The sequence below is a fragment of the Cryptomeria japonica genome, chromosome 1 (genome assembly GCF_030272615.1).
Source record: "Cryptomeria japonica chromosome 1, Sugi_1.0, whole genome shotgun sequence".
In the NCBI taxonomy this organism is placed as follows: domain Eukaryota; kingdom Viridiplantae; phylum Streptophyta; class Pinopsida; order Cupressales; family Cupressaceae; genus Cryptomeria; species Cryptomeria japonica.
In genome coordinates, this window is record NC_081405.1 from 26897527 (window position 1) to 26919215 (window position 21689).

General features: G+C 37.1%; 1 protein-coding gene across 1 annotated transcript in view; it reads left to right on the forward strand.

Annotated features, from left to right (window-relative positions):
• The window catches only part of LOC131875040 (uncharacterized), a 140090-nt gene that overhangs the window by 12011 nt on the left and 106390 nt on the right, over positions 1-21689 (forward strand). The window contains exons 2-3 of the mRNA XM_059219051.1: positions 21023-21119; positions 21203-21318. Of these exons, the coding sequence (XP_059075034.1) occupies positions 21023-21119; positions 21203-21318 (213 nt within the window). The remainder of the gene's footprint in view (positions 1-21022; positions 21120-21202; positions 21319-21689) is intronic.

Genomic DNA, 21689 nt, shown 5'->3' on the forward strand with positions numbered 1-21689 from the left:
TTAGGTGATTTGATTGTAGGGTCATTTTGAGCATTTTCTGAGGTTCACCATTGCTGCTATAAGTCTGAAACTCCATTGTTGCAGGCTGTCCTCAGACTAACTTCCATTTCCAGCTCCTCCAAACTTGGGCGATTTCATTTGTGCACTCATTTTGGCGAGTTTTGGAGACATTTGGTGAAGCTTCCATTGTTTTATATAAGTCTGAAACTCCATTTTCAGACTTGTCTTCAAACTTAAATTTTTTACCAGCCCTCTACTTGCACCTAGATTTGGCCATTTTGACCTTGGAGAGGTAAAGTACATCAAAAGCAAACATTTCATATGGCTGCAACTACTTCAAAATGCTGATTCATGTTAGTTGCAGGTTGTCTTCAGACTTTTGGGCAACCATTGTTGACTTGGAAGGTGTATTTAGACTTTGAAATTTGAAAATCAGACTTAACTACACTTCTTTCCAAGTATTTCCAGGCTTGTGGTATACTTCTGGACCTCATTTTTGACATTTTACTAAGTAAACCAGGTTGTCTTCAGACTTTTGGGCAACCATTGTTGACTTGGAAGGTGTATTTAGACTTTGAAATTTGAAAATCAGACTTATCTACACTTCTTTCCAAGTATTTCCAGGCTTGTGGTATGCTTCTGGACCTCATTTTTGACATTTTACTAAGTAAACCAGGTTGTCTTCAGACTGAAATTTCATTTCCAGCCATGGTTGTGCCCAGATGTGACCATTTCTGAGTATTGAGGGGCAAAATAATTCAAACGCAAGCATGTGACATGGCTGTGACCACTTCCAACCAATGATTTTGATCATTTTCAGAGTGTCTTCAGACTTTCAGAGGGTGTATTTAGACTTAAGAATAAAAAAATCAGACTTCAATACACCATTTTTTGAGTATTTTCAGACATTGTAGGGCGTATTTAGACTCAGTCCTCAGATAATCAGACTTTTATTACAACTTTGATATAAAAAATCAGTCACTTTTTGGGTGTTTTCATACCTCCAAGTGATATTTCCAGACCTGGGTATACAATTTTGAGCTCCAAATACTTGATTTTCTGAGTTTACAGGGGTGTCTTCAGACTTATTTATTGCAATCAGACTTATCCTAATTCTGAAAATCAGGTTTTCTTGAGGAGAATTTTCTAGATTTCAATCCAGACATTTTCCAGAATTGATGTTACAATCGGAACCTAAGTTAAATTGATTGTTAAGATTACTTATCACAAGTTGGAACAAATGTTGGGAACAAAGTGCCTATGAGGTTTGAATTTCCACTCCATCAAATAGTGATCAAGTCAAAGAAAATTTCAAGGACAATGAGTCCAGATGAGGGTCGAATTTCCACTTGAGGGCGGAATTACAAAGGAAGGAACAAATCAGTTCGAAAGAAGATCAATAACAAAGTTGTCCAGATAGGCATCAAATTCCCACCGAGTGAGGAAATGAACAAGGATAATGTGGATGTTTTGAGAACTGATCCGTCCATTATGCTGATGAATTTCCCACCAGGTTTGAAATCAAGTTTATCACATTGGTGTTTGATTCGATACTTGTTTGTTTTGCAGGTTTGCTACAAAGAAGGAAAGCACGATGATCAAGGCTCGAGGTGAAGGAGGATGCATATTGCAAGGAAGCTCAAACAATGCGGATAAGGAAAGATCAACACTTCAAAGATTGGAAGAGGATTTCAAGACAGATTTCTAAAGGCAAGGATGTGAACTAGATTAAACATGAAGAGGACTTCACCTTGATGGTGAACAAGAAGGCAAGTTCAATGCATGAGCACAAGGGATTTCACATCAAGAAATCAGGAACTACGTCAAGGGATTTTGGTATCAAAGAGCGCCAAGGAAGGAAATATTTCAAGATTCCAAGATTGGGAAAAAATTCCAAACATAAGGAGGGAACAGTTAATGGAATTCCCTAACATAAGGATGAAATGCATAGTATCACACAAGGAATTCTAAACATCATGAAGAATGTTCAAGGAGCAAGTCTACAATGCAGGCTGAGGTGGCATCCCATTCACCATTCGTTCAATCAAAGGGTACCAAGTCAACATTCATTCATGGAGGGAATAGGTGACACATGGCATTACATCAAATATTATTTATCTTACCTACCCTCATCTCTCATTGGCCAATGTAATGGTGGTTGTAACAAACCCTAATTAGGGTTTTTATCTTTCGATCTTGACCATTGATCTTGAATCAATTTGAGCCATTCATTGTAATGAGACCTTTATATATACCCCATCGCCTCATTTGTAAGAGAGATTTTTGAGAATTGTCGGTTATATGCTGCAGATTTGAATACAAGTCATTGTTCCATTGATGGTGATTATGTTTAAGTGTTGCATGCATTTGTGGTTCTCATTGGCTCCAAGTTAGATTAGAATTTGTTTCAAGTATCTTAGATTGAATGAAGGAATTTGTTGAATGCATTTGTGTGGAATCCATTTAATCTATACCACTAGCCTCTTGCTGATTGTAAGTGTGCCTTGCGTGGTCAACTGAAATTTTATGCAAACTTGACTTCAATTGTTATACTTTCGTTTTTTATGCATTGCCTTGAATGGTATCAATGTTTGATGGCAATGATTGGAACATCCATGAAATATACCTTAGATGATTGCACTAAACTTGTGTCAAATTATTCGTTTTGAAGGTGAGACCTTGCCTAGTAGGATTCCATTAAATCATTCAACACTTCTTACATTCTTAGGATTAGATTTGTCTTCCTAAACCCCCTTCCTTTTGATCTTTCTTTGTTAGATGAATTAATCCCACGTTCCAACAATGTCTAAGTATTCAAGCATTCATGTACAATGTAAGTCCCCTTGTGATTCGAATATTATCACATCAACCATTGAGCTTATCCACAAGTCAAGACTTGACATTTTGTAAACCTGGAGTTGTCTCATTTGATCGTGAAGCATAGCATTTGGGAGACTTTGTTCAAGAGAGGATAAGGTACCTTGGTATTTTATTCTGTGTTCGCATGTGCATAAAAAACACATCAATAGAATTGGCACTAGGAGGGTTGATCACGATGAATGTCTAAACAACTAAAATCCGGATTATATCAATTCATATTTGCGGGAGTGTTCTCAGGATTTTTTACCCTCCACGCTCAACAAAATTTGTATAAAGAAAGAGGATGATCGTTGGATTATCAAGTGGATTCGCAAAGGAGGTTGGAACCAAAGTGTGCTTTCAAGTTGAATTTGAGATTTTATAGATCTCTCTCTTATGTCAAAAATCCAAAATAGGTGAAAAATTTCAAAAATAAAGAAATAAAAAAATTAGAAAATTAGAAAAAAAAGAGGATTTCTCAATGGAGTGGCATCACCAAAATGAGCAAGAAGTTGATATCCTTCATCTTTGGTGGAGATTGAATGTGCACATGCACCCGCGCAACTTGTCCGAGTTTGTAAGGCCAGGACAATGTAGAATCCATGAGATGAATGAACATGATGAAATGCATTGCTTGACATATTTGTCAAGGATAGAATTGCTCCCACAAGGAAAAATCTTCTTTTGGGATGTTCTCAAGCCGAAGTTGTGCATAAGGCCTAATGACGATATCCATGGAAATGATCCTTTCTCAAGATTCAAGTTGAGAGTTTAAGGCCAGATTGAGATGGGTAATATATGACTCGAAGGTGTGTTGCTTCCTTGTTGGTGTCGGATTCACAATGCACCTCACTCAAAATTCACTTGTTTGATATGTGAAAAAGCTATCAACCAATCTAGATGCCATTTCGAATTGCCAATCCCATCCAAGGAAGAGTGTATTGTGGATAGATCTTGGAGTGCATACCTTGCAGTTGAAGAGTATAGAAGAGCACAAGAACAAGGCATCACTATATCGTCCAATAGTAAAGGAACCCAGTTGCAAGTTGATGACACAAGTCCACCTGATGATCAATGTATTGCAGTGGATAGCTCTATACCTTGTACCTAAAGGGGAGTACAATATTCAAGTGGTGATAGGTGGTGATAAAGGTGTTGATCAAGCAATCAAGGAAGAAGGTGATTCACGCCCGTTGCAGAAGGAGGAGTTCCTTGGGGAATATCCGTCCATCCTACAAAGGCAGGTCCTTGAGAGTGAATTGCAAAAGGTTTCAAGTAGCAGCCTCAAATGAAGAAACAATCATATTGGCATGTTGCACGAAGAGCCACAAGTGAGCCCAAATATGAAGAACAATTCGAGGGGGTTTTGAAAGATCTTGAGGAAGAAATACAAGAGTAGTCATTGCCGACATTGTCCCAAGATAAACAAGTTGCTGCGAATGGCATGATTCATCACCAACTTCGACCTCCCGAGGTATTGTTGAATGGGTTGCAAGGAGATAGTATGGATGAGCATTTAATTTTACAAGAAGAAGAGTCGAATGGTTTGATAGGGTGCTATCACTTGAGATCATATACCAAAAGCAAGTTGAGGAAAGTTTTGAAGATCAACTTATCAAAGACACTCTCATTTTCGAGGATATGCTTATGGAGTTTCATAAAGATGCATGGTTTATGCAAGATATTGAACCTATTGTTGCCACAAAAGTGAAGAGTGATGAACAATTCGAGGTTGTGCTACTTCTAGTCCTAAGGATTCCAAAAGAACCAACAAGTGTGAATTTGCATGTCAAAGATGCGAGTGGAATGATCCATCATCAATGGCAACCTTCTGAATTGGTTGATGGTCTCTCACTCGACGATGAACTGGTGAATGGCAAGTAGGCATTTCCATTTAAACATGAACTGCGTCAGGTCGCCTCTTTCCTTAATCCTAGCTTTGAAAGTTGTTATGATTTTGATTATGGGGATTTTGGAAGAATGACTTGCATTTGGATTGACCATGGATCTAATGAACTACCCCAATTAATCATCTTGTGTGAGGAGCTGTTTGAGTATGAGAGTTGCCTTATACGAGCCTACCTTTCTGAGTTCAAGGATGAATTTGCCCAATTGAGAACCATCACTGTTGCCATGCGCATGTTGCATAAGTTGAGAAATCATGCAAGATCATATACATATGTCATTTCTTTGAGTCGTGTCTGTTCTAGGAGTCTTGTATATAGTTAGAGTAGGTTTTCCTTTTGTATGCATAGCTTAGAGGTTTTGTTGAGCCATGTTGTCAATTTGCCTTGGGTCATTTGACTCAAGATCCTTCGGTGGCTCAGGTCATTTAGTTTGCTTTAGAGTCAGTCGTTTTGGTTAGGTTAGGTGTCCCAAGTGGGAGCCTCTATTTGTGAGAAAGGTGTTGTGTTGTTTCCTCGCACACTAGTAAAGTTTTGGATCTTATGTTTTGTCCATTTCCTAGGTATCTATTCATGAAGTGCTTTTGAATCCGAGGTTCTTCCTCTCCAACTTCATCATTTGGTTAGGAGTTGTATTTGACTTTGAAGAGAATCACTTATTGTGTCTAGATATCGACATTTTTCGATTACTATATTTTACACACTTAATTGTTTGCTCCAAGTCATTGTGGTTTCTTAGGTGAAGTTGTGGCGAGTTTAAAATCTAAAATCCTGCTTGAGTGCCACTGTAATTCTCGAACCCATGTGAGCTTCATTGCTTACAAGCCAAAGGAATTCTGTGTTCGCATGTGCATAACAAACACATCAACAAACCCCAAATATACATGCCTTGGAATTCCATCTTCAACCTTGGGCATTGGAATGACCCTACGGAGGAATTTTCATTTGGAAGGAAATTCCTTCCCTTCCTTGGTTTGGTGCTATGCTTTAACCTTGGGTGCCATTTCTACATGGTGAAGGAATTTTGGTCATGGAGGAAATTTCCTTCATGACCCCATTCTGGCGCCCATGTGTTGACTTGGGCACCAATCTTACCTTTTGGAGGATTTTCATGCCTTAGAGAAAATTCCATCACCCCCCTTGTCTAACGCTTTGTCCTGATGCCTGGGCACAAATTCCATGCAGTCGAGGAATGTTGACTTTGTTGACTTTTCCTTGACACCCTTGTTTTGGCGCCCAACTTCTTGTTTGGGCGGAATTTTGGCATGATGGAGGAAAGAGTGGTGTGGAGTAAAATTCCTCCACACCCTTGTTTGAGCGGTCTACCTAACTCTTGGGCGCTAAATCAACATGGTCAAGGAATTTCTGGGGTGGAGGAAAATTCCTACACTACCCCATTCCAGCGCCCATCATTCCTCTTGAGCGCCAATTCGACCTTGTGTTGGAAAATTCACCATGGAGGAAAATTCCTCCATGGCTTCATTTTGGCACACACTTGCATCTGGATGCATTCTTCTGATGAGGGATTTTTGCTTGTTTTTTAATCCAGGCTTAGCCATTTTTCAATTATTTCCGGATCAGGATGCCATTTTGGATCAAGGTGATTTTCTGTGCCAGACTCAGAGGATTTTCAATGCTTTCCTCTTCTAGAATGGGTATCCATAAGCCATTTTTTGATTAGATAACCCGCTTTTTCAAACTTTCCGGATTTAGAAATGTTCTAGAATGTTCAGTCTTCAATGTCAACACCCCTGCTTGTGAAGAACCTGCCAAAAATAGACTTAGTAAAAATAGCAAGTACTTCAGAATGTTAAGATTAGGGCAAAACAAGACAAGACGACACTTACTAAATAGAAACTTATTAAAAATAGAAATTGCTAAAAATAGTAAGTTTGACTTTTGGCAAAATAAAGACAATTTGAGAGGCAGTGAAATTGCTAAAAAATAGGAACTTTCTAAAAATAGAAAGTTGCTTAGAATTTGCTCAAATTTCATTGGCGGCTTCCTTGGAGGGCCCTAATTCTAATACAACGTTCAATTTCTCCAGAACCCTAAAGGAAAGGCCTCAAATTCAAGTCTGAAGGGCAAAACCCTAAAATGGACAAAATACGCTCCAGACTTGGCCAAATTTACTCAAACGAGTTGCAAAGTTGATCAAAATGACCCCAAAACATTTGCAAACCGAGGAGACTCACGAGATTGCTGCTAAAAGACCCAACAAACCAAAAGCCAAAAGACCAAGGGGACCTAAAAAGTAGGGGGTCCCCATTTGCAATGGGGCGATGTGTGAAAACGTCACAACAGTAAGTTGGGAGTTTCCTCATGTGTCTTCTTGGTGAAGCTCTAGTGTATAACCATCCCTTAACAACCAGTGTTGCAGAGCCTTTGATAAATTGCTTTCAATACCACTTGCTTCGAACCCTTGCCTCCACAATGTCTCCCAATATAGAGAATAGTTTGGACGAGGTGTTAGACACAAAATTGGGCGATTTGAGTTTGCATGGCATCCTTAGAAGAATGTGAGAAGAATCTATCTCCCCTATTGCAAAGAAAGTTGTAAAAAGTGGCTTTCTTGAAGCCGGTGGTTTTCCACATGTTGTTCCCTGCCCTGAGTTAATTATGAAATAACGATGGGTCCTCCATCTTCAGCTCCTCCACGTGGCGCTTCTACATCATTATTTGCAGATCCCTCTTGTGTCGTTTGTCCTTGCATCTTTGATTTGTATGCCCTATATATGGAAATGATTAGTGTGATTGTTATAGCGTTTGGGTTGCCTATACTATTCTCCCTTAGTTTATACTTGCTCAACTTTCGATCTGTCTCTACGACCTTTGGAGGTACATCATGAATTTGGTTTTTAAAACCTAGGAGTTAGGATGCTAGGTTCTTCAAAGTTTTCATTGTCCTCTAACTCACTTTTTCAATAGTCAACTCTTCATTTATTCTTGCCCTAAAGCTTTGGATCACATTTTATATTCCTTAGCAGCTTATCTCCATCTTCCTCGAATATGTTTATCTCGAGAAATGACAAGTGATTCTTTAAATCTCTGATGTCTAGCCGAGATTGCACTAAGGTTGACCTTATTTGGGTATCCAACTCGTCAATTATGGAGATTTATCCAGCATATCTATCCATGAGGCTGATTCATTCTCGCTTTGATTGTTGATTATCCTTTCATTGATCAAAAGGGCCAAGGGCAACTTTGAAACCTCCTGCAACTCATGAAGGATCATGGACAAATTGTTTTTCTCTCTTTTGACATTCTATAACTCATTGTTCCAAGCTTTCATTTTCTCTGATATTAGAGCATAGGCTCTCATAGATTCTTCTATGCATATTATTCCATCCAATATTACTTTGCTGGCCCAATTATTTGTGGCTAAAGTGATAGACTAATTTCTTTTAATTTGCTTTAACTTATTGGGGTCCAACCCCTCAATTGGAACGTTTTCAATTTGGCCTGTAGATTGATCATTTGTTTGCAAAATGGATTGGATGAAGTTAGTCAAAGTACTCACCTGCTTTTGTAGCACTAGATTCTTTTGTACTTCAAGCTTGACCATTTTTGATAGAGCTCCTACAGAAAATTTGGCATGATAAATGTCTCCTTTGATTGTAGTTGTACCCATATCTAATCTATTCAAGTTGAAGTCCAATTCTGTGACTTCGAGTTCATTTTTGTCACCGATGGGTCTGCAATCTCCAAAAAATTGTGGCCTCAAACAGGGTTGGCAATTAATTCGGACATTCTCCTAGCCTTTTTAGGTGTGGAACTTGTTGATGTGTTTTTAGGCACAATCAAACATAGAATAAAATACCAAGTTATCTTATCCTCTCTTGAACAAAGTCTCTCAAATGCTATGCTTCATGGTCAAATGAGACAACTCCAAGGTTCTGAAATGTTAGGTCTTGACTTGTGGATAAGCTCAATGGTTTGATGTGATAATGCTGGCATCACAAGGGGACTTGCGTTGTACATGAATGCCTGGACGTTACTGGAACTTGATCATTTGATATTGCAATCTTGTGGTGCTTCTCCTAAACTAACTTGAATTCAAAAAAAGGACAAAAGGAGAAGGGTTTAGGAAGACTAATCTACTCCTAGGAATGTAAGAGACAATGAGTGATTAGGTAAAACTCAACTAAGCTCTGCTTCGCCATCAACAAACAATTCCACAAAGCTAGTGTGATCTTCGAAGGTAAGCACGTGATGTTCAAATCACTATTAATAACAAGGATACCATCAAGGCAATGCATATCAAGGTGTGAATAGCAATTGAAGTTAAGCTTATTTAAGGATTCCAATTGACTACACAAGGCAAACTTACAATCAGCAAATCGCTAGTGGTATGGATAAACAAATTTGACCATTAATCATTCACAATTCCCTTTCATTCATCTAATCAACATGAAAACAAATAAGAAGTAGAGACCATGCAACATGTTGTTGAATCAACATATGAAATTCACGATAACTTAAATGAAAAAAACAATGTCTCTTTCAACAAGATCTTGGCAACAATTTTAATGTCCCCATTTTTGGAGAGGAATTAATTAATTAATTTAATTAGTTAAGTTGTCCAAATTATTATTATTTTTCATGGATAGCTTAATTAATTATTTTAATTAATAATATTAAGTTAATTACTAAGTTACCGGTTTCGGTTCAGATTCAGGTTCGGATTCGGGTACGGATTCGCGGATTCGGCAATTTTTTTTTCCTTGGGTACGGGTACGGGTTCGTCCGTACATATATATATATATATATTTTTTTAATTTTTTATATATATATATATATGTTCAAACTTCAAACATCAAAATTATATATGTTCACAGTTCCCAGTCCATCAACAATCTAGCCAACTTTAGACTAGTTGTTTTGAATGAGAGAAACCAGTTTCATAAGGTTGACCTATCAAATCTATCGAGCACCACATCCAATGAAAAATCATGACCCTCATACCTGAGGCAAGCACATTTAATAACCACTTGTTTACACTCAGCTAGGCAACTGAGGACAGTAGAAAATATTTCAGATCAGGGAATCCATACAAGGTATCATCCAGCTTAGCTAGGAGACTGTTCATACATCTCATTACAATTTTTTAGAGTACTGTAAAGGTTTCCATACTTGGTCTAACTTTGGATCTGCAGAGCAACAGATAGTTGTAATTCTGTTATTCCAGAGATAATAATAAAACAGTTAAGTTGTCCTCATTTATTTATCTGTTCCTTTATAATTAATTTAAGTTGCAATCTAGCTATGTGAATCCAGGGGGAATAATATCTGTCAGTTGTAGTTTGCTGTGTTGAAAGGTCAGTGAAGTTTGGATAGTGTCACAATAACCCTAGGACGTTACACCCGGGTCCTCCTTGGTTTGACCTGGGTCCCACCCGGGTCTTGCCCAGGCGGTTGGGTCCCTGTGGGTCCTAAAAGATCTTCCGAGGGGTTGCAGTTGAGAGTGAGAGATAACTCAGTCTTCCATATTGTGCCTATTGAGATTTGTTGCATCTTTAAGATAGTTGGTTTCATGGTGTAATCAGCACATCATTTTGGGTCACCTAAAAGCATTGATATTTATTGGAGAAGAAAGGCGGTTTGTTAGAAGATCATTTGGAAGATAGCCGGCCAAGGAGCAGGTCTGGGACAATACAAATTCTTTCCTCCAAACCCACGACTTTGCCCTTGTCACTTCATTGAAGCATCATAACTTTCATTGGAGGTCAGCGCTGGTTTTGGGAGCATAAGGCGATACATCATAGGAGATTTTGAAGAGGAATAGTGTTGTTGCAGGAGTAGTAAGAGCTATGACGCTAAACCGGACTGCAGCCACCATTGGTTTGATTTTGCTAATTGTTCTTTGGATAAGCATCAAGCCTTGCACTTGGGAATAGCGCTTTGCTAGGGGAAGGTCAGCGAATATTTTAGGAGACAAAAGAAGATGTTAGGAGCTGGAAATCAATCATGATCAGACCCCATGACAGCAGCAGGGGCGATTCTGAGGAATAATTCGATTGGGCATATGTGAGGGCACCAAAATCTTGGATATTGATTGCTTCTTCAGCCACAAGGCAAGGCATTTATATCAGGTTCCTTTTGGCATTATTCTCCTTGTAATTTCTTGTTGTATGCAGACCTCCATGGCTGACATGTGTATTCAGAATTTCTGAGCATTCAGTGAATTGGTTGCTAGGACTTTGGATACATGTTAAGAGCATGGTAATGAATGTATTGCCTCATGAATAAAAGGAGTAATAAGGTGCTTCTCATTCGTACTTTGCCCCAAGGTTTCATGCCAACTGTTTGCTTAAATCACAGTCAGCTGTAGGTGTGTGATTCTTGCACTTAATCTTTTATTATTGCATTGGTAAACACAAATACATCTTGCACCATCACCCTAGAGGCTTATAGTTGTTGAAGTTATATAGGTGCAAGAGAGACTTCATTGGTAATTTATTTCATATCCGTTTCAATGAGCGTGGCTAGCTCCTTCATAATCGTCCTTCCAGCATGGCAAGCGTGGCTTGTTCTTTCATCTTCCTTCCTCTTGCTGTCGGTGAATTTCACTACTTGGATTGTTGTCGGTGGCTTATCTGTCTTCTTCCGTTCATACTTGTCTCTTCATCTACTGTTTTTCATGAGTTATTGCAGGTGTGTGACCGTTTCTTTGGTGTGGATGTCTTTTGGTATTTCCGCGACAGCTATTGGTATTGACGTCTCTATAAGATAAGGCGTTTGGTTCAGAATTAAATACATGTTCTTCTTGATGCAGGTTCTGTTCTTCTTAGGCAACATATGTATTTCTGAATCGTGCAGGTTGTGGCACATTAATTTGTGTGCTTCATCATATAGTCACGTGTAATACTTTTCAGTATTTTTGTTAAGTCCAAATTCTGAGATTTTCGGAATTCATTGTTTTATGGAGAACAATTGATGTGTAATTTTATGTTGTGAGAGGAGGAGTATATCATTAGTTATCATTCTGTCAAGGAGTTGTATCTGATAAGAAAGCGATTCAGACTTTGTGATAGTCAATTGAAGCTTTCAATTTATGTATTGGTCATTTGAAGTTTTCGATAAAGGTATTACTTTTGCGGGCTGGGTTTTTCACCCTCAAGTGGAGGGTTTTCCCAGGATAAATTCTGTGTATCTTGTTTCAGATTTCTATGTTGCTAAAACATTAACAATAGTGTTGATTGGTAGTCATCTTTTGACTATTCTTTGTGGTTTATGCTTCAAAACTTAAGTCTGAAAAATTGCAACAGTCTAAACAGCATAACACGCAAGTTATATTGCAGTTTAGAAACCACATAACACGCAGGTCATACAGACTAAGACTTGAAACGACAGGCTGCCAGCTAAGTGTTTGACGATGTCCCTTGCATTTTTAGTCTGATAACAACAGGGAATATTTCAACAATCTTTCCTTCTCTCCTAATCTACTTCAACTATAACTTCTAATCTATCTACTCCCCTAGTCTCTAGTTCTTCAACTATTAACCTTTACAAATGAGAGAGCTGAGCCTTATTTGATGGCCCAGATTGATTCAAGATCGATGGGCAAGATTACAAGATAAAACCCTAATTAGGGTTTGTTACAATCACCATTACATTGACCAATGAGAGATGAGGGTAGGTAAGATAAATGATATTTGATGTAGTGCCACATGTCACTTGTTCCATCCTTGTATGAATGCTGGCTTGGTACCCTTTGATTGAATGAATGGCGATTGGGATGCCACCTCAGCTTGCCTTGTAGACTTAATCAATTTGCCTTGAACATTCTTCATAATGTTTGGAATTCCTTGATGTAGTTCCTGATTTATTGATGTGAAATCCTTTGTGCTTATGTTTTGAACTTGCTTTCCTTCATTTGTTCACCATTATGGTGAAGTCTTCTTTGTGTTTGATCTAGTCCGCATGCTTGCCTTTGAAATCTTTGTCTTGAAATCCTCTTCCAATCCTTGAAATGTTGATCTTCCAGATTCGCCTTGGTCACCCAAGCTTTCGCAAGTGGAGAGCATATACCTACTATCCTACTCAAGCACGACTAACAAATTATTTTTTAATTACCAAGTGCGCAAAAACAAATCTAATCATGCATCTAGTGGTAAAAGGATGTCTTTGACATTCGAACCTACAGCAATAATTAGTAGTCTAAGGATTTTTTTGGTCTTCAACAAGTGAAAAATGCTGTAAAAATACAAGATGATTAGCAAAACTTGATGTAAAACTGATTAAAACGGAGACGGTAAAGGACAGGAGCAGACGCTAAAACGTTTGCGCAGACGTCGGTTTGACTTCTGCAGAAAACCAGTTAGCTTTGAAAATCAGAATTTTTTAATAACACAAAGAAAGCAGAAAATGATAGATTGATAAAAACAGATAATTGGAAATAAAAAATGTTTTTGAGTTTTTTATAAAATTTTATGATATTTTTTTTCTACTAAAATTAAAATTTTGCACAGAAAAATATATTAAAATGGAGACGTCGAACTTTTTTCTGTGCGCCTTGGTTTCAATACACACACACACAACCACAGAATATCATGGTCTAATTTATATTTGCAATGCTATAAATAGTCATGTTACAGTAGGTGAATAATCATAAAGATGCTGAAGTAGTTATGCAGACGGTGATGTGCAGAAAAAGACGAATATAATATTGTTGCAGCATTTAGGAGTTTATACAGAATGACCATACCACACAGCAGTAGTTACATGGCTGCCAGAGATGATGTCTTCAGATGCATCAGATTCTCTATCCCAATCAATGACTGCATATATTCCCCTTTCCAAATCTGCTGATAACATAGTTATGTGTCTGCTTCTTATACTCAGAATTCTGCATTTTAGGATGGCATCCCATATCCTCATTTCTGCCCTTTTTCTGCTCTAAAATGGAATCCCCTTCCACTCTCCTTCTCAAATGATACCTTCTCCTCCTTATAACTTCCAATATGAAGGAGAGTCACACCCTTTCATCATGCCTTCCCTTTGCAAGGGTCACAACCTTTCACAATTACCACCCCTTCAAAATGTCATGATCTTTCATCATTCCATCCTTAAAAGTTACTTCCTTATTTTCTGCCCATTTGTAATGTCCCCTACTTGATTAACATAATTAATCTCGGTCAATATACTTATGACTTAAACTAAACTGATTAGGAGACAAATCTGTTTTAACATGAATCAAATTTGTGCTATCCATAGTTCAATTGGTTTATTATTAATCTAAGTTACCGGGTTCGCCCCTGGGACGCCCTAGTACGGGTCCGGGTTCGACCGGGTCCGTGGTATGGGTCTGGTTCGACTTGGGTTTGACTAGGGTTCGAAAAACCCAGGGGGTCGAACCCAGTCGAACCCGGGGTCGAACCGAGTCGAACTCAGGCGGACCCGGGCGGCTGGGTGGCCCATAAAGTTAAAAAACAAAGCAAATTTTAATTTTTTTCAGTTCCGCCTTTTAAAAAGTGAAAATTATAACCTAAAAAACACTTCTAAAACACTTTATTGACACATTTCACCTCATTTGTGTTGCAAACAAATTTTTAATGAGAGCAGGTTGAAGAAAAGTTGAACAAAATTTGGCTTCCAAGATCAAAGAGGAGGAGTTGAAGACTGATTTTAGAAGCTTCAACAAGTGTTGCAACATCATTTCCATACATTTTCAAGCTTCCATTGGCTGCAAGAGGTAGGTTTTTAAACATTTTTTTCCAACTATTTTTGTTTCACAAATTGTCAAACATGAAACTTGAATTTTTTTTCATTATTTAGTTTTTGTTTTTGAATATGTTTATTTTATTTCTTGCCATAGGAACTAGAATGGCATCTACATCTTCCTCCATTGACAATGAACAAATAATTGCAAAACAAAGAAATGATTCAAATTCTCCCTTATGGAAGTATGTGGACATTATAAAACAACTTCCGGGAGGTGGGGGATTCCGTTGGAAATGCCATGGATGTGATATTGAACGTAATAGTTCATATTATTGGGTGGTAGGCCATTTGTGTGGAATAAAAGGAAAAGGCATCAAAAAATGCCCTGGAAAAAATGGTAAACCTATACCAGATGAGATAGTGATGAAATATATTAGGGAGCATGAGGCGGCAGAAGAGAGGGAAGCCTGTAGATTGAACCAAATTGCATCAAAGAAAACAAGGGGAATGCAAGGCCCTTTTAATCCTAGTATTGTAGTAGAAGACCACCCCTTCTTTGCCACAAATGAAACTCAAAGTGAACCACCCTTGACACGTAAAAGAACAAAGGGGCCTTTAGAAACCGCATTCCAAAATGAGAGTAGAGACAATGCTGATCAAGATATAGTAAGGTGCATTTATGCAAATGGGTTGTCATTCAATGTTGTTCGCTCCCCATATTGGAAGCAAATGATAAAAAGTGTTAATGAGGCACCAAGAGGGTATAAGGGCCCCAGTTATGAGAAGGTACGTGGAACATTATTGGAGAAAGAGGTGAAAAGGGTTGAAGATGCATTGAAACCCATAAGGGATTCATGGGTTGAGACAGGTGTAACAATTGTTTCAGATGGGTGGAAAGATGCTAAAAACCATCCCTTGATCAGTTTCATAGCGGTGTCCCCTAAAGGGGCAATGTTTTTGAGAGCTGTGGATTGTGAGGGCCAAATAAAAGATGGCCAATTTATTGCAGAAATTCTCATCTTTGCCATTGAGTTTGTGGGACCTCGCAATGTTGTCCAAGTCATAACGGACAATGCAAAAAATTGTAGAGCTGCTGGTTTGTTGGTTGAGCAACGCTATGATCACAGCTTTTGGACACCTTGTGCGGTACATTCACTCAATCTTATGCTACAAAGGATTGGGCAAAAAATAAAATGGATTAGAGATGTGTATGCAGAGGCTGAGGACATCCAAATGTTCATCACAAACCACCACATGTCTCAAGGGATTTTTAGAACCTATTCAAATTTGGAGCTATTGAAGGTAAGTAAAATAGTAATTTAATTTTACATTTTCTGATTTTTTTGAATTTTCAATGTTAATAATATCATTGTGTAAGCTATATTGTGTATTCTTCTTTAAAGTTTGGCTTTATTTTTAATCATTTGGCATTAATTTGTGTTATAGGTTGCTGAGACCCGTTTTGCATCAAACACAATCGTCTTAAGACGACTTGTGAAAGTTAGAGTGGCACTATGCAATATGGTGATCAGCACCAATTGGATTGTATGGAAGCAAAGTAGCACTGAGAGGGCAGAAAAAATTAGGGATAGAATATTGAATGAGAAATAGTGGGATCTTGTTACATATCTCCTAAGTATCACTGAGCCCATCATGAGCATGATTTGCTATACAGACATGGATAGGCCTTGCATAGGTGAGATTTATGATGGCATTGATTCAATGCTTGAAAAAATAAAGGTCACTATAAATGAAAAAGAGAATGATCCTCAGGAGAAATTCTTCAAAGAACTGGAAGTAATTATTGTAGAGAGGTGGAATAAGATGACCACTCCTCTGCACCTTCTTGCCTATGCCTTGACACCTAAGTACTATAGCAATCAGTTTCTTGATAAACCAGGAAGGATTCCACCATGGAGAGATCTAGAAGTATCTGATGGGTAAAAGGCAACATTTCTTAGACTATATCCCGATGATGATTTGCGAGATGTTGTTACAAATGAGTTTATAGAATTCGCAAATGGGAATGGTCTAAGTGTTGATGCACTTCATCATAGATCCAAGAAAGATGCTCATAGCTGGTGGTACTTCCATGGCACATGCTTCCAACACCTACAACCTCTCGCCATAAAAGTTTTATCACAAGTAAGTTTAATTAATTAAAATTTTAAATTTACAAGTTTTAGTTTATTTATAGTTTACTTTGTCTTCATAGGTTGCTAGTAATTTTATTTTTATTAATGTATAACTTTAATTGTTTACTTTGTCTTCATAGGTTGCTAGTTCATCTGCTTCAGAAAGAAATTGGAGCACATACTCTTTCATCCACTCAGTAAAGCGCAATAGGCTGCTATCAAAAAGAGTGGAGAATTTAGTATATGTGCATTCCAACCTACGTCTTCTTTCACACAAACAACATGACTACACACAAGGGGAAACAAAGATGTGGGATATAGAGCCAGAGCATACTGATTTGGATGCTCCTGCTTCTCAGCTTCTTGCATTGACACTTGACTCGGAAATTGAGCCAACTTATAGTGCAAGTGCAAGTGGCATTGGCTCATGTAATGTCAATGTCAATGAGGAGGAGGAGGAGGAGGAGGATGAAGAATTAGATGATCCATTTGATGTTTAAACTTTAAGTTTATATTGTTGAAAGTTGAAACAATGATACTTGAATATTTTGTCATTTTGATATTAAACTTGATGTATATGATGCTATTATCAATTATGGTATGATCATGATGCTATGATTACAAGTTTATGTTTGTTTTGTTGTTCATATGATGTTATGTGACATGCATAATTCATGCTTATAGGCTTCACAAATATCAATATATATATATATATATATATATATATAAAATTTACATGTTTTTGTACTAACGAACCCAAACGAACCCAAACCCCTTTTCAAAATTTTGCCATACGGGTGTACCGGGTTCTTCGAACCCGAACCGGAACCCGAACCCGAACTGGCAACTTAGTTATTAATAAGTGAATTGTTCATCAACCATTTTAGATAATTAAGTTTGTCTTCCATAACTCTTAATGCAAGTACCAACCTTTGTTACTACTTCAGCTTTAAGGAAGGAGGAGGGTATGTATGTTACCAAAGCGCTTAGAGACCAACTACAATAGGTTCCTTCAAAGTTTTCAGATCCAAGCCCTTACCTCTCTTGGATCTATACCCTCAAGGCTTACGGGTTGCTGATCTCCACCCTATCTTGTGACTTAACCTTTTGCTTGGATTTAGACTACCCCTCTTTGGAACATCTCATTCCCACCTTTTCCAATACTGACAGTAGTAACAAGAATTAGACTATAAGTATACTAAGTTCTCATGTATTATGAACATATATGAAATTAAGTATGACTGTCATACATATTGCAGTCCATATTAATATTACTATTAAATTCTGCATAAGAACATTATCAGGCTTCATATATTAAGCGTACATATCAAGCAAATCCCCATGCATGCCACGAAGAACAAAGATGTTACTGTCTGTAACTTAATAACAGTTACGATCTAATCTGATCTGATCGGTGGTGCCCCCCTACAAATGAATCTCTCCCCTATTTATCCCTTCATGATGGGAGAGTCACGACTCTTTCACTTTAAATCACACCTTTTGGATATAATAAAGTACTTATTATTTGTAACTTATATCTGAATTAGTCATCATACTTAATATATTTTCTTAATTAAACTGTGTGTTACAGAATCGCACCCTTTTAGAGTACTTAATTATTATTTGCTCGACTAGCCATTATCGTTGTTTACGTCTTGACCGCTATTTGCCCATTTTGATTGATCGCTGCCTTTTAATTTTAATTAACCACTCCCAGCGAACTATATTAATCGAACTCCAGTTAAATGCTGATAAGGCTTCACGTATCATGTATGGCAGTTTAGAGGAGAAGCCAGACAACTTTCTTGTGTCAGAAACTGTGTCAGACATTGTCTCCTATACCAATTGATACCACTCTGCAGCGATTGCATATAATGTTTTCAAATGAATAATGTTGGGGTAACATATTGTTCACTTGGTAAATGTCATCGAATATACTATAATTTCTGCAGAAGCAACTTTACACAGCAGCACTATATATATATATGTCCTTAAAACTAACTCTATAAGTTAATACATATGATGAAATTTAGAAATCTCTATTTCGTGCCCTTTGACCATTCATATTTTAATTATGTTATATTTTAATTTAAATTATATTTTAATTTTTATTATTTAAATTTATTATTAATATTAAATCCTATTTTAGAAAGGGGATATTACACCATTCCTTTCTTCTTCCATTAATCCTTCCTTAGTCCCCATGTTCCATTCTTTCTTCGTTTTCTCCATATCCCGCTTCTCCATATTAATTGCTTACTCTTTTAATACCCTCATATCTCATTGAGGAGACACATCTCTTTGGAAAGAGATATCCCTTTGAAAGGTTGTGTCTCCTCATTGCTGTCTTACTATTTAACTTAGATCTGCACTTCTGATTGAGATTAACATTGTTGTTTTAACGCACTTCTGATTGTAGATTAAAATTGTTGTTTCAATGCATTTCTGATTGTAGATTAAAATTGTTGTTGCAAATGGAACTATATTTTCCCTTTTATACCTCATGTTTGAGGTTGTGACAACTTTTCATTTCATACCTTTTGACCATTCATTAAACTTAACAAAGTTTTAATTATTTTAATTTTATTCTTTTGTGTTAATTTTAATTTTATTTTTATTCATTTAATTTTATTATTAATATTTATTAGTAAATCCTATTTCAAATTGGGGACATTACAGAGTAATTATCCGAGGCTTCTCCATGAAATTTGAACCATTAAGGTTAACTACATGTGATGCCACATCTAGTAGGATGTTCAGCTTCTTAGATCTCTAATGAACAATGTGTGAACTGGCTTGCCATAGAATGCCAAGATGGGATCTCTTTCATGAGTTGCAACTGCCATATAGATAGTGTGATCTCTCTCCAAAGTTAGTGCACAAAAGAAAGATACAATCTTTTGATCTACCCAAGTCTTATCTAATGAAAATGCAATTGCCAATGGAATCTACTCCCAATGTGCTGCTAGTTTCTCTTGTTGGTAGCAAATTTGTCCTTGTGCTTTCAAATTTATCTTTTTTCATTCCCTTCTTTTTTTGTTTTCATGGAAATGAATGAAATTAGGTTTTGTAGGTCTAATAAAGTGGGAGGACATTTGGTGTGGCCTTAATACCCACCCCCCTTGTTTCCAGGGGACTTGAGATACATTCACTTAGCAAATTCATTTCTAGTTCCGTCGTTTTTCAGACACAATGTCATCTCCTAGAGAGCAGAGAAGGTAGTTTATGTAGATGGTTCCTTGTGCCTAGAGGATTGCAAAAGTTTGAATACAAGGAGAGTTTAGTATCCAGTGAGGTTTCAGCGATTGCTGACCTTAGATAGGTCTAGGATGTAGAGCTAGTGTAGCTTGAGATCTTGTTGGTGGAGTGAACTTATTTATGGTTGAGTAGTGATGATCCTTGCCCCCTTTCCCTATACACCAAAAGATGCTCTTTGTGCCTCTAGAGGGTCTGTGACACATTCAGATGGAAACTTATTTCTAGTTCCATTGTTGTTGAGACACAATCTTATTTCTAATTGAGTGGAGAAAATAGGTGATGCACATAGTGCTTTCTACCTAGAGGATTCAAGAGCTTGAGCACATTGAGAGGCTAGTAGGTGATGAGATTTTGGAGTTTGTGGGACTTAGATAGGTCTAGTATATACTTGGTTGGTTGAGGTCATGTTGGAAGAGTGAGCTTATTTAGAGTTGAGCAGTTGATGAGGAATCATGGGGCGCTCACCTGGGATGTGTCTAACAATGGCATTGATTGTCGAGTCTATTGATTGGTGTTTTAAACTTGACAAACTGTTATGACTCAAATATGTTTGTTGTATTTTTTGATTTTCGTTTTGTCATTAGCTCATTTGTGATGAGGACTCTTGATATAGTTATGTTTGTAGTAATTTTATTTTATTTGTATTGTTAGATTCAATTCAATTTTCTCATTCAATGGCACTTATATTAGATTTTTAATGATGTTTAATTATGGAAATGAAACCATTAAAGCTCTACTCTAGAAATATAAACACATCCACATATACACTTGCTCTTATGCTTTCCCCAAAATACAAGAAAATTTAGTTGTACAAAAACCATGACCTCTCCATCTTGGAAACATAAAACATAGGTAATAGATTATAATTTATAAATGAAGATGGGGTGGTAGACAACAATTTTAATGAACTCCCTTCCAAAGTTGTTGATAAATTTATGGTCGTTGTCATTAACAATGCTCTTTTCAAATATGTCCAATTTGTATCTGAAAAGTCTTCAAGTCTTCATTAACAATGCACCTAATTTATTATTACAAATTCTTCAAGTATCTGAAAAGATAGGTTTCCCTTTAAATTCTGACTTTTTAAATTTCCTTCAGAAGTGGTATTTGCCAGAGGAAGCATCCTTTTGTAGGAAGAATATTTATTCTTAAGACTATTCTTGTTATCATAAACATTGTGTTTGTTTCTTAAATGCATTGCAGAGGTTCTTGAGAAGTCAAAAGTCCACATTGAAAAACTAAAGGAGCTTTATGCTCAGCTTGCTGAGGTCATCAAGGGATGCCCAGGTCAATATTATAGGTAATAGTAATTGTTTATATGCTCACTTTATTCTTTAGATTATTCTATTACTTTCCCTAATAAATGCTACTCGTGCTGTCCAGGTATCATGATCATTGGAGAAACCAAACATATAATGTGGTGTTTTTGATTGTTTTTCTGCATTGGTTGGAGACAAGCAATCTGCTTTCCTACGTTGAAACACAAAATCTACTTGGATGTAAGTATTCTTTCTTAACTCAAATGCATTCCTTTATTTTTTTCATAAGATTGTAATGGCAACCTTCAGTAGAATATCATGTAGTTCTTATTTTTTTGATAAGATTGTATATTTCTTTTTTAATCTAAAATATCAAATTCTAGAGTACATATTTAGAAGATAACTATGACCACTCTAGGTATCTGCACGCTCCTGCAAAATGCAAATATAATCTACTAGCTGCATGTTGTGGTGTAATGATTATGGGTACGTTCATGTGTGAACTATATTTACCATAGTTATAGGTGATGAGGAATGGTACTAATATTGGGACATAAGTAGTAAAATATTTTCAAAAGAAGTTGAAGATGGGTAGTTGGAGATGACGACTA